This window comes from Molothrus ater, chromosome 12 (genome assembly GCF_012460135.2).
Source record: "Molothrus ater isolate BHLD 08-10-18 breed brown headed cowbird chromosome 12, BPBGC_Mater_1.1, whole genome shotgun sequence".
NCBI classification, from domain to species: Eukaryota; Metazoa; Chordata; class Aves; order Passeriformes; family Icteridae; genus Molothrus; species Molothrus ater.
This window is the reverse complement of record NC_050489.2, coordinates 5,474,128-5,487,368: the sequence shown is the minus strand read 5'-3', so window position 1 is coordinate 5,487,368 and position 13,241 is coordinate 5,474,128. Positions and strand designations below refer to the sequence as shown.

The 13,241-nt window shown below is 36.7% G+C and overlaps 1 protein-coding gene across 3 annotated transcripts in view; it reads left to right on the top strand.

The window, feature by feature from the left end:
* DPY19L3 (dpy-19 like C-mannosyltransferase 3) overlaps nt 1-13,241 on the top strand; it is a 34,863-nt gene that overhangs the window by 6,809 nt on the left and 14,813 nt on the right. For 2 of the 3 annotated variants that reach the window (XR_004980970.2, XM_036390188.2), the window contains exons 4-15: nt 2,525-2,615; nt 3,479-3,600; nt 3,802-3,947; nt 5,663-5,786; nt 6,246-6,380; nt 8,040-8,171; nt 9,156-9,257; nt 9,713-9,786; nt 10,030-10,188; nt 11,713-11,835; nt 12,185-12,296; nt 12,810-12,866. Coding sequence is in view for 2 of the 3 variants with exons in the window: in XM_036390188.2 (XP_036246081.1) it covers nt 2,525-2,615; nt 3,479-3,600; nt 3,802-3,947; nt 5,663-5,786; nt 6,246-6,380; nt 8,040-8,171; nt 9,156-9,257; nt 9,713-9,786; nt 10,030-10,188; nt 11,713-11,835; nt 12,185-12,296; nt 12,810-12,866 (1,377 nt within the window). In the remaining variant the exon portion in view is untranslated. Of the gene's footprint in view, nt 1-2,524; nt 2,633-3,478; nt 3,601-3,801; nt 3,948-5,662; nt 5,787-6,245; nt 6,381-8,039; nt 8,172-9,155; nt 9,258-9,712; nt 9,787-10,029; nt 10,189-11,712; nt 11,836-12,184; nt 12,297-12,809; nt 12,867-13,241 lie in introns of all 3 variants that reach the window. The other variant, XM_054516123.1, reaches the window with a different exon arrangement.

The window sequence follows — 13,241 nt, the reverse complement described above, 5'->3', positions numbered from 1 at the left end:
CAGACAAAATGACTGTAGAAAGAAAAGCAGGGAAACAGTTGATGAGAACTGCACAAAGGGAATGCTCAGGCATGAAGGGAAGGAGGGCATGCAGGACTTGGGCAGCTCTTCTGCACAGAAGTGCCTGTCGAGGTGCTGGGGGTGCTTTACTCTGGATCAGATCTGATCTGGAGCACACCAGAGAAGAGATGGACTTTAGGTTACCATCCTTTCAAAGGATTAAATACATTTGCTGAAGGCTTGTTCTCAACTAGGAACATTGACAGCAGCTGTGTGTTGAGAAAATGTTCAAATCTTCCTGGTCTTAAATTGAAAAACTAATAAATAGTTTCAATTACACAAATTTTGTTTTAGCAATCTCAAAAAAAGAAAAGTAATCTGAGCTTTATTTATGCTCATTATTTATAGAAAAACTCAACTCAGACTTTGGCTGCTTGCTCAGCATTCTGAAGGCCTTGCTTAAGGAGTTTGAGGAATCATAAGCTCTAAAATTTTGCACTGCCCTTGAGAGAAAGTCCTTTGTATTTGGTTATGAATGCTTAATATTATGAGGATGCAATTGCATAAATTGAAATAATAAGCAGCTCTCTGTGTGTCCCAGAGGAATGTGTTCTTTATTTTTCCCTTGGAACAGTGATAACTTCTTTGTTACCACCTCACAAAGTGAAGATACAGACAGATAAGCATGTGCTCTCACAATGTTTACCCATAAGTCTTCATGTTTTTATTGACATGGAAGGCTAGGAAAAGTATAAATTGCTGTAGAACTGGAAAAGTATTTTCAGTGAATATAACAGATGTTATCTTAGCATGAAACAGATGTAAAACTCACTAGTGTTTGTCTCATAAAGTATAGCATTTGGTTGAATACAGCTGGTGCCAGGATTACAAATTAATCATGTTTGAATGCATTTTTGCTAATTAGATCCCCCTCTGTGACTCCTCTCTCCCCCTTAATAAATTCCAAATGTTAGCATTCCCTTTTTTTTTTTCCTTTATGAGCATTTAAGAGTCAGCCACTTTTTGGTATTAGAAAACTTTCCAGTAGTGATGAATTTGAAAGTAGAGCTTGTTTAAAATCCAGCACTCTCAATTTGCTAAGTATGTGGCTTTTGGTATGATGATGATTTATGTGTCACAGGGCACCTGGAGGGTTTAATTGTGAACTTAGATTAAATCACCTGTGGTTTTATCTATTGACTTTTCTCTGACCAGAACTAATATTGGTTTGTCAACAAGTGACTTCAATAAAATGTATGCTTTGAGATAAGAACCTGCACTGGGCAGCAGAGGAGAGAAGAACATGTGGGTTTTTTTCAAGCTTTATGTTAGCTCTGAAATAGAATTGATTCTTCTCCAACATAAGAGTTGGGATTTTGTGAGAAAGTTGAAAGTCTTGGGGTTCTGTGCAAGGTTGCATTAACAAGATTGACATTCATAAAGTTATTTTTATAAATCACACAAGTTTTTTAGTGACTTGCATATACCACATACAGGGATTTCACTGGAGTTTCAAACCTCAGTATAAAATTTTTCTAACTAGCTAGAGACCTTTTCTAACTTACTGCTTAGGAGATGCATTTGCTGGGATGTTATTATACAAACTACTAAAAAGATCACTCATAATAGAACAATTCTGTATAAGACAATTGTTAGTTCTCATCAGATTGGTTGTTCATGCCATCTTTGTTTTAATGTGGTTGCCCAAAGCTGTGGATTTGTTAAATTTCATTAGGTCTTCACAACTAATGAGGAAACAAAAGGGAATGCATTTCAAAGCAAAGAGCTTTCAGATCTTAGTAGACCTCATCTGCTGCAATATCAGCTAAGAAAAAGGCATAGTTTGAAATGTACCTGCATTGAAGTGTACCTAATAATAATTTAAATGATTTGAACATTTTTAATTAGAAATAAGAAGTTCACCTAGCCCTAAAGCCAAGTAGAGAGTCCCTTTTCCTTTCAGCTGTAGGTTAAGAATGAGAGTGGTGCCAGCTGGCTTCCTGCAAGAAGCAGTGTTGAACAAGTGGGCAGCAGCATCCCCTGCCAGCTGAAATATCCCTGACATCATGGTGCAGCCCCCTCATAGCACACTGAATTAATGGAGCCTTGAGCTGGCAAAGCCATGGAGCACAGTGGGATAACCACATCTGGGAGAAAAGGTTAAATGCACAAAGCAGGGATATGCAGCTTTACAGCCCAGCTGTGGGCCACTGTGCCAATCTTAGTTTGTCATATTACCAAAAAATAGTGAAATGCCCAAAGTATTTCCAAGCAGCATATCAGAATCACAAAGAGCTTGTACAATTCAAAGAGTCATTGACACCCCAGCTGTTTGCCTCTCACCCTAATTTGTCCATGTATCTTCACCTTTGGTTGAACTAAGTTGCTTAGGATGTGAAACCCGAGGACTGAAGCCTCTCTGGAGGCCAGTTTCTCTGGTGCTGCAGGAATTGGAGTTGAAGCAGCTTTGGATGATGGTGAAAAGCAAATGGAAAGTGAATTTCCTGTTGAACTTCACTTGCAGGAGGTCGAAAGAGAAATTTCATTCAGAACCGAGTGTGGACTTTATTATTCCTACTACAAACAGATGATTCAGGCTGCTTCCATTCAGCAAGGTATTGTAAACTGTAAAGTAAGTTTTGCAGCTGACTATTTGTAGGTTTGGTTGGGGTTTTTTTCCAAATATAATTGAGAACAAGGCACACCATAACTATGAAAGATAGTGTAACAATTGTACTGGAGACAGATTTATTCTGTTCCTATGCCAGGGAGCCACTAAGTTATGGACATAATAAATTTCCCAATGATGCATTGATTTCTGTGCCACACCTTCACATGCTGATGAAGGCAATCACTTTGAGGGACAGCTTTCATATCTGTTCAGGTTTCAGCTTGCTGGTTTATTCGGTTTATACAGTTTCTTACTTTCATTTTTATTCTTCTCTTGTTTAATTTGAGGTATGAGCTATTTCTGGGAAGGGGCAATGTTTTTTGCTGTACTCCTGGACAGTAAATGACACAAGGAGCAGCTTCCAAGGAAATCATACACAGTGATGGGGCTTTCTCAGACAGTCTCATGTTTTCTAGATATTTAGCTGTTTCTCCTTAGCAATTTTGCTTATACTACACATTTTTCAATAATAACTTCACCTGTGGTTAAAGTAGTGCCAAGAACAATTCTCAGGATCCAGAATGTACCACAGATTCTATGCTGGGGATGGAAGTATAAAAAGAAATGTTTTATACACTACTAAATATAGTACTTGAATTAGGACTGTGAGTCACATTTGAAGCAGGGAAGCTGAAGACCTCAGAAGGTCATGTTGATTCAGAGGTAATATGTTCTGAATCGTTGACTCAAAGTTTGCAGTGTCTGATGAGAGATCCTAAAATACCTTTGAAAAAGTTATTCACTGTTCAAATGAAGATGGAGGGGGAAAATGACAATCTCCTATTTCAATTTCTCTTTATCATTAAGGTTTACATGGTTTAGTATATGACAATAAAACTGAATCTGTGAGGACAATTAACATACTTGAAAGAATGAATGTTTACCAGGAGGTGTTTCTCAGCATTCTGTATAGGATTCTTCCAATTCAGGTAGGCATTTATTTTGGCTTTAGATTGTAAGTGCATTATGAAGATTGCGCAGTGAATCATAGCTCCCCTTTGTAGATATTTTCTAATTAGAAATATTCCTGATACCTTTTTAATTTGTAAAAGCAAAACCTAATTCATACTAAGTATAATCCCCCCCTGTGAGTGTTTTAATGTCAACATCAGTATTCTTGTGTTTTACAGCAATACCTAGAGCCTGTTTATTTTTATATCTACACTTTGTTTGGACTTCAGGCAGTTTATGTCATTGCTCTGTATGTAACAAGCTGGCTTCTTAGTGGAACATGGCTTTCAGGGTTGTTGGCAGCTTGCTGGTATATTACAAACAGGTAAGTGAGATGAAACATTTAATCTTTCTAAAATTTTACCTAGTTTCAAAGGTAAGGCATTAAAGCTTTAACTGCATGATTCATTGGACAAAACATGAAACTATAAAACCTCTCTCCAGTTAGCCAGAAAATGGAAAGAATATTTAAAAAACAAAAAATAATTAGAAAATAATCAGAAATGAGCTGATGTATCAGACTGGGTTTTTAAAGGTTCTGGATGTTTGAGTAGAAAATTTTGTCTTAAAGTGATCTCTGAAAGTGGACTACATCTTTCAGATGTGTCTGGAGCTCCAGGTGATGTACCCTGTCTTCTCCAGCCTAGGATCTCTCAGGTGTTAAAGACATCTGCATGAAAGCCCTTCAGGTGTCTCCTCACTGCCCCACACCTGCCTCCAGGGGTTCCTTTCACACCCTCAGCTCATCTGAAGTTCAGCTTCTCTCTCCCCTTATTCCCATAGCCACCTCCTGCACTAAGCCTCAGAGAAAAAACATGGTAATTGAGCTGTTCTAGTGCTTTATCACTTGAAGAGTTACCAGTTTGGAGATAAAAACCTAAGAACTGGCTTTATGCCAGAATTAAACTGCTGGCATGAAGCTAAGACTGGTGACATTGGCTGTTACCTGTAAATTACTCAAGAAATTAAAAGTACAGTCTTGGTTCTATCAGAAATGTTTGATATGTTAATGAGCAGCTCTAAAGGAATTCATCTGCAAGCACATTCACTACAGAATAATTACAGGTGTATGGAGGCAGGGTGTTTCTTTCTCCGAATATAAAAGGAATTAAAAGCCACATGCAATGTACAGTATTTCACACATTTCTTTCATAAGGTCATCTCTTCCATTTACAGAATATCTGGAGCAAATTTGTCCATCTTTCTAATAATTGGTGAGCAGTGAGAGCTTGTTTACTTTATGCAATATAATAAGTGCATAGAATGGATTTGGATAAAGACTTTCTGTCCAGATTAATTACATCTGAGGCTACTGAGTAATTCCATTTAGACACATTCTTCCTCCAGCTAAGCATGTTTCAGATTTGTTGCTTACTTGCTGCTTTAGCAAATATTTTCTCTACACTGGGAGAAAGAGAATTATTGTTTTAGCAAATATTTTCTCTACACCAGGAGAAAGAGAATTATTCTTTGTTTTTAACTTTTAAATCAGGTTTTGCAAATGACCGTTCTTTGGGGAATTCTTCCATCACATACTTCTTATGTTCAAAAGCTTCAAAAAATGACCCAAAGCTCATAAGCAATTAAACTGCCTTCATGCTAAAGTCATTGGGATCACAGTGAAAATTATATTCTGTTTATATTTTTGTATGTGCATTTCCAAACCAAAAAATGAAGTAACATGACCTGTGGTGTGGAAATCCACAAGCTGGATTTTGTGAGTGCTTTTAGTTTGGGGTGTATTTGTCATTTCTGAATTACCCAAGCTGGGCTTCATAAGTAAGATGTAATCCATAGTATATGTTTTTAGTTAGTGAAGCTGAAGTACATCATTTGAGATGCACAAACAATGGATAACTTGCAGAACCTTCATAGTGATTTATTTTCAGAGCCAGGTGTGTTGAAGGAACTGGAGTGTAGAGCCTCCATTTTTATAAATAAGGAGTTAAAATAGCACAATCTAGATGCCTGTCATTGCAAGCTGTCTGTCACCAAGTGTTGGCTTGATTTTAAATTTGTGAAACTCTCTGTTTTGTACAGAGTAGATACTACAAGGGTAGAATTCACCATTCCTTTAAGGGAGAACTGGGCACTGCCATTCTTTGCTGTTCAGATAGCAGCCATCACATACCTACTCAGAGCTCATTTACAGCCTGCTCAAGAAGTGAGTATTTCTGACAAGTGTGACAAGTAAACTCACTAACAGAGAGCTGTCCTCATCTGCAAGAATTAAAGCAAAGGGGTGATACACTTTCTTTGACCAACAGTTCTTAAGTTACCACTCCTCATTTTGATCAAGAAACTGCTCTTATACCACAGTAAAACAGGTATTGCATTTTAATCTGGGGGCTGAAAATATCCAAGATCTTCCTGTTTTCTTGCAGATGGTATTACAGTGATAAAACACAGGCATAAGTCAAGAATTTGTAACTCTAATAAAATGTTTGTTATCCTCTAAGCTGTTATTGCAGTTAGAAAATTCAGTGTTTTAAAAGTGATTTAAAATAAAACCAGATTAAGGTGGGCTTTGGATTGATTTGTTGGTTGTTGGGTTTTTTTTTCTTGATTTTTTTGTGTTTTAACCAAGAAAACTATAAAATAAAACTTTGTTCCCTCCTTGCAGAGGCTCACACTCATGGCTGTGTTCATAGCAACGTTTCTCTTTAGCCTGACTTGGCAATTTAACCAGTTTATGATGCTGATACAAGCACTGGCATTGTTCATACTGGACTGCTTGGACATGCTTCCCACAGCAAAGGTAACTTTCTCTTTGGAAAGAACCTACTTTTGTTTCTTTGCCTTCACAAAGCCAACAGTTTTAAAGGTGTTTTCCTCACCAGTGGCCTGGATGGCCAGGGTAATGCAGATTGTGCTGTGTGCCTTGTGCTTTGAAGTAATCACAGTGCATAAACTCTGCAAGTCTAAAAGTGAATGAAGGAAACAACACCATTTCTGGTTTTTGTTCTCTTGAACCTAGTTCATGCCTATTTAATTTTTGCCTGCTTTTGTTTAGACACTATTTGACACTTCCAAACACCATCCTAACAGTTGATCTGATACCACATGGCCTCTCAAAGTTGCCAGAAGAAAAAAGTACCACAGGGAATCTTTGTGCAAGCTGAATTCAAAGCAGTGTATGAATTTTGCCTCAAGCATTGTGCATCCTCCTTTGGGGCCAAGCTCTGTTCACAGGAGGAGGATGCAGAGCACCAGGTTGCTGGGGAGAAGCAGTTGTCTTCCTGCATTGACATTCACCACAAAATAACAGCATTGCCCCTGCTGTGTTGCTGAGATGGATAAGCCAGAAAATAAAACAAGTCTTCCTAAGAAGGTCAGGGATCATTGACAGTCAATCTTACAAAACAGAAATGTACTGTAGAAGATGAAAACACTTGTCTTTGACATTAACATAGCTGTGAAATTCTACTAAGATTATTTTAGGCATGGTGAAAGCTTGCACTGGTTGAAAAAGGTTCTATCTAACTTTAGGAAAGGAGGATGAAGAGTAATTCATGTAAATTCATTTTAAATTTGAAGCAGACTTGAACTTTACTGATTGTATTAATTTAACTGAAAATGAGTATGGGGCCTGCATATCAAGATAAATGTGGCTTACTTAAGTTTCTTAACTCTTTATTATATCAGCAGCTGCAAGCTAAAGTCAACATTGAATGTGACTGGTCAGCTACCTTAAAAGTCAACAAATTACCAGCTTCATGCTGAGTTATTCCAAAACACACTCACCACACCACTGTGTCTGTACTCATTTTCAAAAAAGCACTGCTTAGAACTGTTGGACTTTGTTGGGCTCTCTGATACTGATTTACACCACTGCTGTAACACAAGACTGAACTTGGGATCTTAATGTGAGGTAAAATGTCTATTTTGGTGCCACTGTAGAAAATCAGCTGGGGTTTAGTGCTTACATTGAGCTGAACACTGATAATAGTTTAGCATAACCCAAAAGGGATTATTTGAACTATTACTGCAAAGTTTGAGAAGGTATGTGATGTTTGTTTGCTGAACTGCACTGAGCCGTAACTCTTCAGGCATAAAGACATCACAGAGGCTACAGAAACACTTCTTGGACTAAAGAAAATAAAACCATCTTCCAAATATTAAGTAATTAATATTTCCCTCACACTGCAGTTATAATAATCTATAATCAGCAGTTAATCTGCTTGATTATAGGATCAGGCTTCCTTAAGTATAAAATGGGCATAAAATATTAACCTAAGTAGTTCAGGACATAAATATAAAAAGGATACAGTAATGGCTTTAAATGTAATGATTCACTACAAGATGATACATTATTTGCAAAAATAATTGATGTTGAAATAAATTATAAAACATATTGAGAGAAAAGCACCTATGACTGTAAAGTTTTGTAGGCATAAAAATCTCATTATTGTTACAGGTTACATGGCTCTATATCATTCAGATTTCTGGGTTACTGCTGGTCTGTGTCCTACAGTTCTTCAATTCTATGATTCTTGGATCATTACTTATAAGTTTTAATGTTTCTGTCTTAATAGCGAGAACAATCCAGGTAGGTACCAAAATATTTCTGTAGTACTAAATAAAGATTATTTTAATATATGTGTGTGTGTGTGTGTGAATGAGTAATTTAGATGCATTAGAATTTTCATTTAGTAATATTAATTATAGGAATTACTATAGCATACAGCAACCCAAACATTGCCTGATCAAATAATGAATTCCATTACACTAACTGCAGCTTAACCAAGCACATCAGACATCATAATTTCATGATTGCTATTAACATTAATGATTGTGCAAGCTGCAGTTTGGATCCTGAAAAAAAAAATTGCATAAATGGACTTTATACCTGTTTCAGCAGGACTTGGCTTGAATTTATGGATCTGCCTCCAACAAAATAATCTGTAACAACTAGGACAGCTAGGCTCATGTCGAGTTCAGCTTCCTGAAATCCATTGTTTCTTTCAAAGATTAGGGTTTTTTAATGTAGTTACAGTCCTTTTTTTCCCTGATTCTGGCATTGGTGACAGCCTCTGACCCCATTAAGGCATTTACAGGGCCATTCCTATTGTCTGCACCTATTCCCAGTTACCTGTGAGCAGCTTACCTGGATCTGCAGCTTGTAACTGGAAAATTGCTCAAAATCCTATCAGCTGACAGAGCCAGAAGATCCCTTTGCCATGTTTAGTGAAGGTGTAATGAGTAGGTATTTCAAAAGGCACACAAGATCGTGGAAATTAGGGAATAAACTCTGTAAGTACAGTAGGGCTGCTGCCAAAGAAGGGCTGTTTGGTTGCTTCCAAAACTCTGCCACATCAAAGCTTTGATGACATTGTCCCTTCAGTTTTGTGCAAGAAGTACATCTTCATTCTGGGTACTTGGTTCTGTGTCTATTTTTGCTTAAATGACCCTAATGCAAAGTTGGTGCTGCTCAGGACTAGCAGATGAGCTGTTGCAAATAGCCTGTGATGCTTTGTTCCAAATACATTAAAATAAAAAAAGAACTGAAATACTAATATTTTCTTCTTTGTAGAAAAACCTAAAAAAGGGTGGCTTGCTTAATAGGCTTGGGAAACTTATCCTCCATGTTCTACTAGTCTTGTGCTTGACTCTCCTAATCAATAAATTCATTAAGGTAGGCAAATAATTTTTAATATCAAACATTACACATTGTATTATGTTAAAAAGCTATTTGTTAACCATCTACAGGAATACCATTAAACAAAAACTGCAGTGAGATTTTTCTGCATCTCAGAAACTGCATTTTAGAAATTAAAGATAGTTTTGCTCATCTTTGGTATATGGATTTGAAAAGTTTGTAAATTAACACCAAATAATTGGTGTTAACTTGGAGCTCACCTGTAATTTTATATCAGTTGTAGATCTATACTGTTGAGCATTTGCAACGTGTTTCACTGAATTTTCTTTTCAATGAATGCAGTTAAAACTGAATGCTTCTTTGATTGCAAAGCACCCATCTTAGTAAGCCTGTGTTGCTTTACAGTTTCATTTAAATGAAGAAAATGCTGTTTACTGTGCAACATTTTTGATATTTAAAATATAATTTCCTTTCTCTTCCCCCCTTTGCAGAAAATTCTTAATCTTGAGTCAGATGAGCATATATTCAAATTCCTGAAAGCAAAATTTGGATTTGGAGCAACAAGGTATGATTTAGCTGCAGTTTTGCTTTTTTGTTTGACTTCTTTAATTGAAGCCTTCAGGTTGTTCCTGTTTCAAATGTGTGCAATAAATCACAGTTTTACCTCATATTTATATTATACTTGCCCTAAGAATAATCTGCACAACTGTGACTTTATAATTTCTTCAGAAGAAAGGAAACTTTGATCCTTTTTGACATCAAGTTATGAAATGCATGATGGACAAATATGATTTCTTTTTTTTTCTAGAGATTTTGATGCTAACCTGTATCTTTGTGAAGAAGCCTTTGGTTTATTACCTTTAAATACTTTCTCAAGACTCTCCAGTACATTACTTTTTTACGTCTATGGATTTGTTCTCTTCCTTCTGACAGTAGCAGCTGTAATTGTTGCCTTTCGGAACCTCAGGTAAATACAGTTTTAAGAAAATTCACATTTTTATCAATTTTATTTTCTTCAGCTGGCTGAGGAATTGACAGGTGAACACAGCAGCAAATACAGGATTGCTTTGCACAGCTACTGAGGAGTGGGGTGTATGAGAGCCATCAGGCAGAATAAGTAACTTCCTGTTGAATCTAAAAATGTAACCAAAGGAACATCCTTCCCTACATTCACTCAAGCTCTTTGCTGCTCAAGTTTTGCAGTATGTACAACATTGGTTGGGTTTTTTGGGATGTGGGAAAGCAGGGGAAGGATGTTTTTATATAAAACATTGTTAGTTTCTTTAGTTCTTCCCATGTTCCCTGTGCAAAGCACTCCAAATCACAGATTTGCCAGGTGTTACCCTCAAACTGCCCAGAAATGAGCTGGAATAGTCTGTGCTGAACTTTTGTGTGAAGGGGCAGGAGCTGTAACTGTGCATCACTGCTGGCAGTTCCCAGAGCTTATCTTTGGGATTCTGAGGTATCTACAGAACACAGAAGAAAATCAGACAGAAATGTTAATCAAAAAAAAAATACCAAAAGGTTCATTATGGAGCTCTCAGTTTTACTTGTACAACCTGGGCAAAAGGTAGAAGGAATCATATGAAACTTGATTGAGCAAAAATTCAAGGAGTGTCACCTGACTAGTGTCACTATCAGAGATTTTAGGGAAGACTGGATAAAAAGGAGAGAGAGCAAGAGAAAGGGAGAGTATCCAAGACAATTACATTACATTACAATAGTAATTGTCAAATATCAGTCATCAGTAAATAATTTTGGTAGTATTCAACCAGCCTCTTTAAAAACTTACTGGATCAGTCAATTTTAAAAATAAAGATTCTGCAGCTCTTATTTTCTGCAACCCTAGATGTAATCCCAAACATGTCCCTAATTTTTAATGCATTCATCTCACTTATCCCCTGGCTCTGAAGAAAATAGGAAAACCTCACAAACTGAAGCAGCTTTTTTTTTTCTTTTTTTTTCTTTTTTTTTTCCTTTTTTTTTTTTTTTTTTTTTCTTTTTTTTTTTTTTTGAAGGGCCCTCCACAAGGCTAGACACCTCAAGCAATAACCACTCCCTTCAGGGCTCATTTTCCCTAACTCTGCTTCCAGTCCGTGGCTTTGGTAACATCAAGACAGACCAGCACAACCCCACAAATCACAGTTAAATTCTAAATTCTTCACTCATCAAAAGCCCTCTGAACATGGGAGTAGCTGCTTCCAACAAGAAACCAAGTTTGCCATGCTGTAAAGAATTTTATCTCATTCTAATCCAGCTCATTTAAACCCATTGCATTTCCAGAAATCTGCACATGGAAAGAAATACCTGATGCTGCATCAATTTGGTGGCCAGGCTAAATTGGATCATAGATACAATAGAAGTTTGTGGGCTCATAGATAGCAGTGGTTGTTGTTTCTGGCCCCAGAAAGATTCTGTGCTTTTTGAAATGCAGATGATTATGTGAAATATGTTCCAGAACTTAATATAACACCTTTTTTTCTTCAATTAGTGGTTCAAATCAAGTCCATTTGAAGGACAAAATGGAAGAATACACAGTGACACTGAAGCCTGATGCTGCCTACAGCTTAGTTCACACAGTTCTTTTTGGATGTCTGGCATTAAGCACAATGAGGTATATTTTTTTTTATTCTAAGGGCTTGTTCAGATAATTGAGTATATTTTTATAAGAGTGTAAAATATGTTGACCACAAACTGATAGGATCATGAACATTCTTTCTCTCCCTGGTGTATTTCTACTTGTAGACTGAGGCATTTCCCAAAATTCTGCCAGAAAGAATGGAAGTTTGGGAACAGAGATGTTCTCAAGAGAGCATAGCACAGTGCAGTGTCAGTCCTGTACTCAGTTATTTCAGAGGCATGAAAGGCCAAGAAAACTGTGTTCAGATTTCTCTAGACATTAACTGCTCTCACAAGCAGCTTTGCAGAGCTCCCATGATCATGGAAAGCTTGTGTTCTTCCAGGATGAAGTACCTCTGGACATCCCACATGTGTGTGTTTGCATCCTTTGGCCTGTGCAGTACAGAGGTTTGGAAACTCATCCTGAAGTGTCTCCATCTCTACACATCCCAGAGGGTGAGCACTCTACTCAGCCTTTCATCCACTGCATCTGGACCAAGTGAAGGCTCAGGGCTGAGTATTGCTTGTAGTTCTCTCAAACCAGGTATCTCTGCTAGATGTTTGTATAAATTTAGGAAGTCAAATGGATTTTCTGGTGGTTTCTATATTAAACAATTCCATTGGAACACACTAGATGGCAATATAGATGTGGCTGTGAAAAACAGCCATAGTTTTTCTAAAAAAATCTCCATATTAAGAAATCATCAGCAGTCTGAGAAGACCTTTGCAGTCAATTATATTGAGTGACAGTGTTTTCCACCTTGTAGAATATAGATTTAAAGATATAAATCCATCTTTTGTGATGGGCCTTTAATAAGGGTTTTACTTGAAAATAAAATCAGAATATGGGCTTAAAATTTAATCTCTTAAATTCCACTACATGTTAAATATTTCAGATATCAATACATTAAAAATTAAGTCTATTAAATGTATCATTGAAATAACCAAATTTTTTTTAATTTCTCATAGACACAGGTGATTAAGTATTCTATACCAATAATTACATTACTGTACATTTCATTTAAGGTAAGAAGTTTTTTTCTCAATGTTTTGGCATATATAGTTGCATGAAATTTTTCCTTTCTCCTAGAAGGGTTGTCTTATTAGTAACTACATACAAGAATTGTAACTGAATTTTAAAAATTAGGATAGCTGTGCCTATGAAATTGTCTGTGAAGGATCAGCTGAGCTAATTTGATCCAAAGCAGTTGTTCATAGATACAAATGTTTATCTGATTGCATGTGTAAGTAGCAGGTGTTATTTAAAGGCATAATTTTATGGAGAGATGTCTCTTATGGTTTTAACTAAGTTGTGGATAAAATGCAGATTGTCACATTGTGCCCTGATTTATTGTAGGAGCAGAAATAATAGTAATCTCTACTGCTGTGCCTCATCTCATC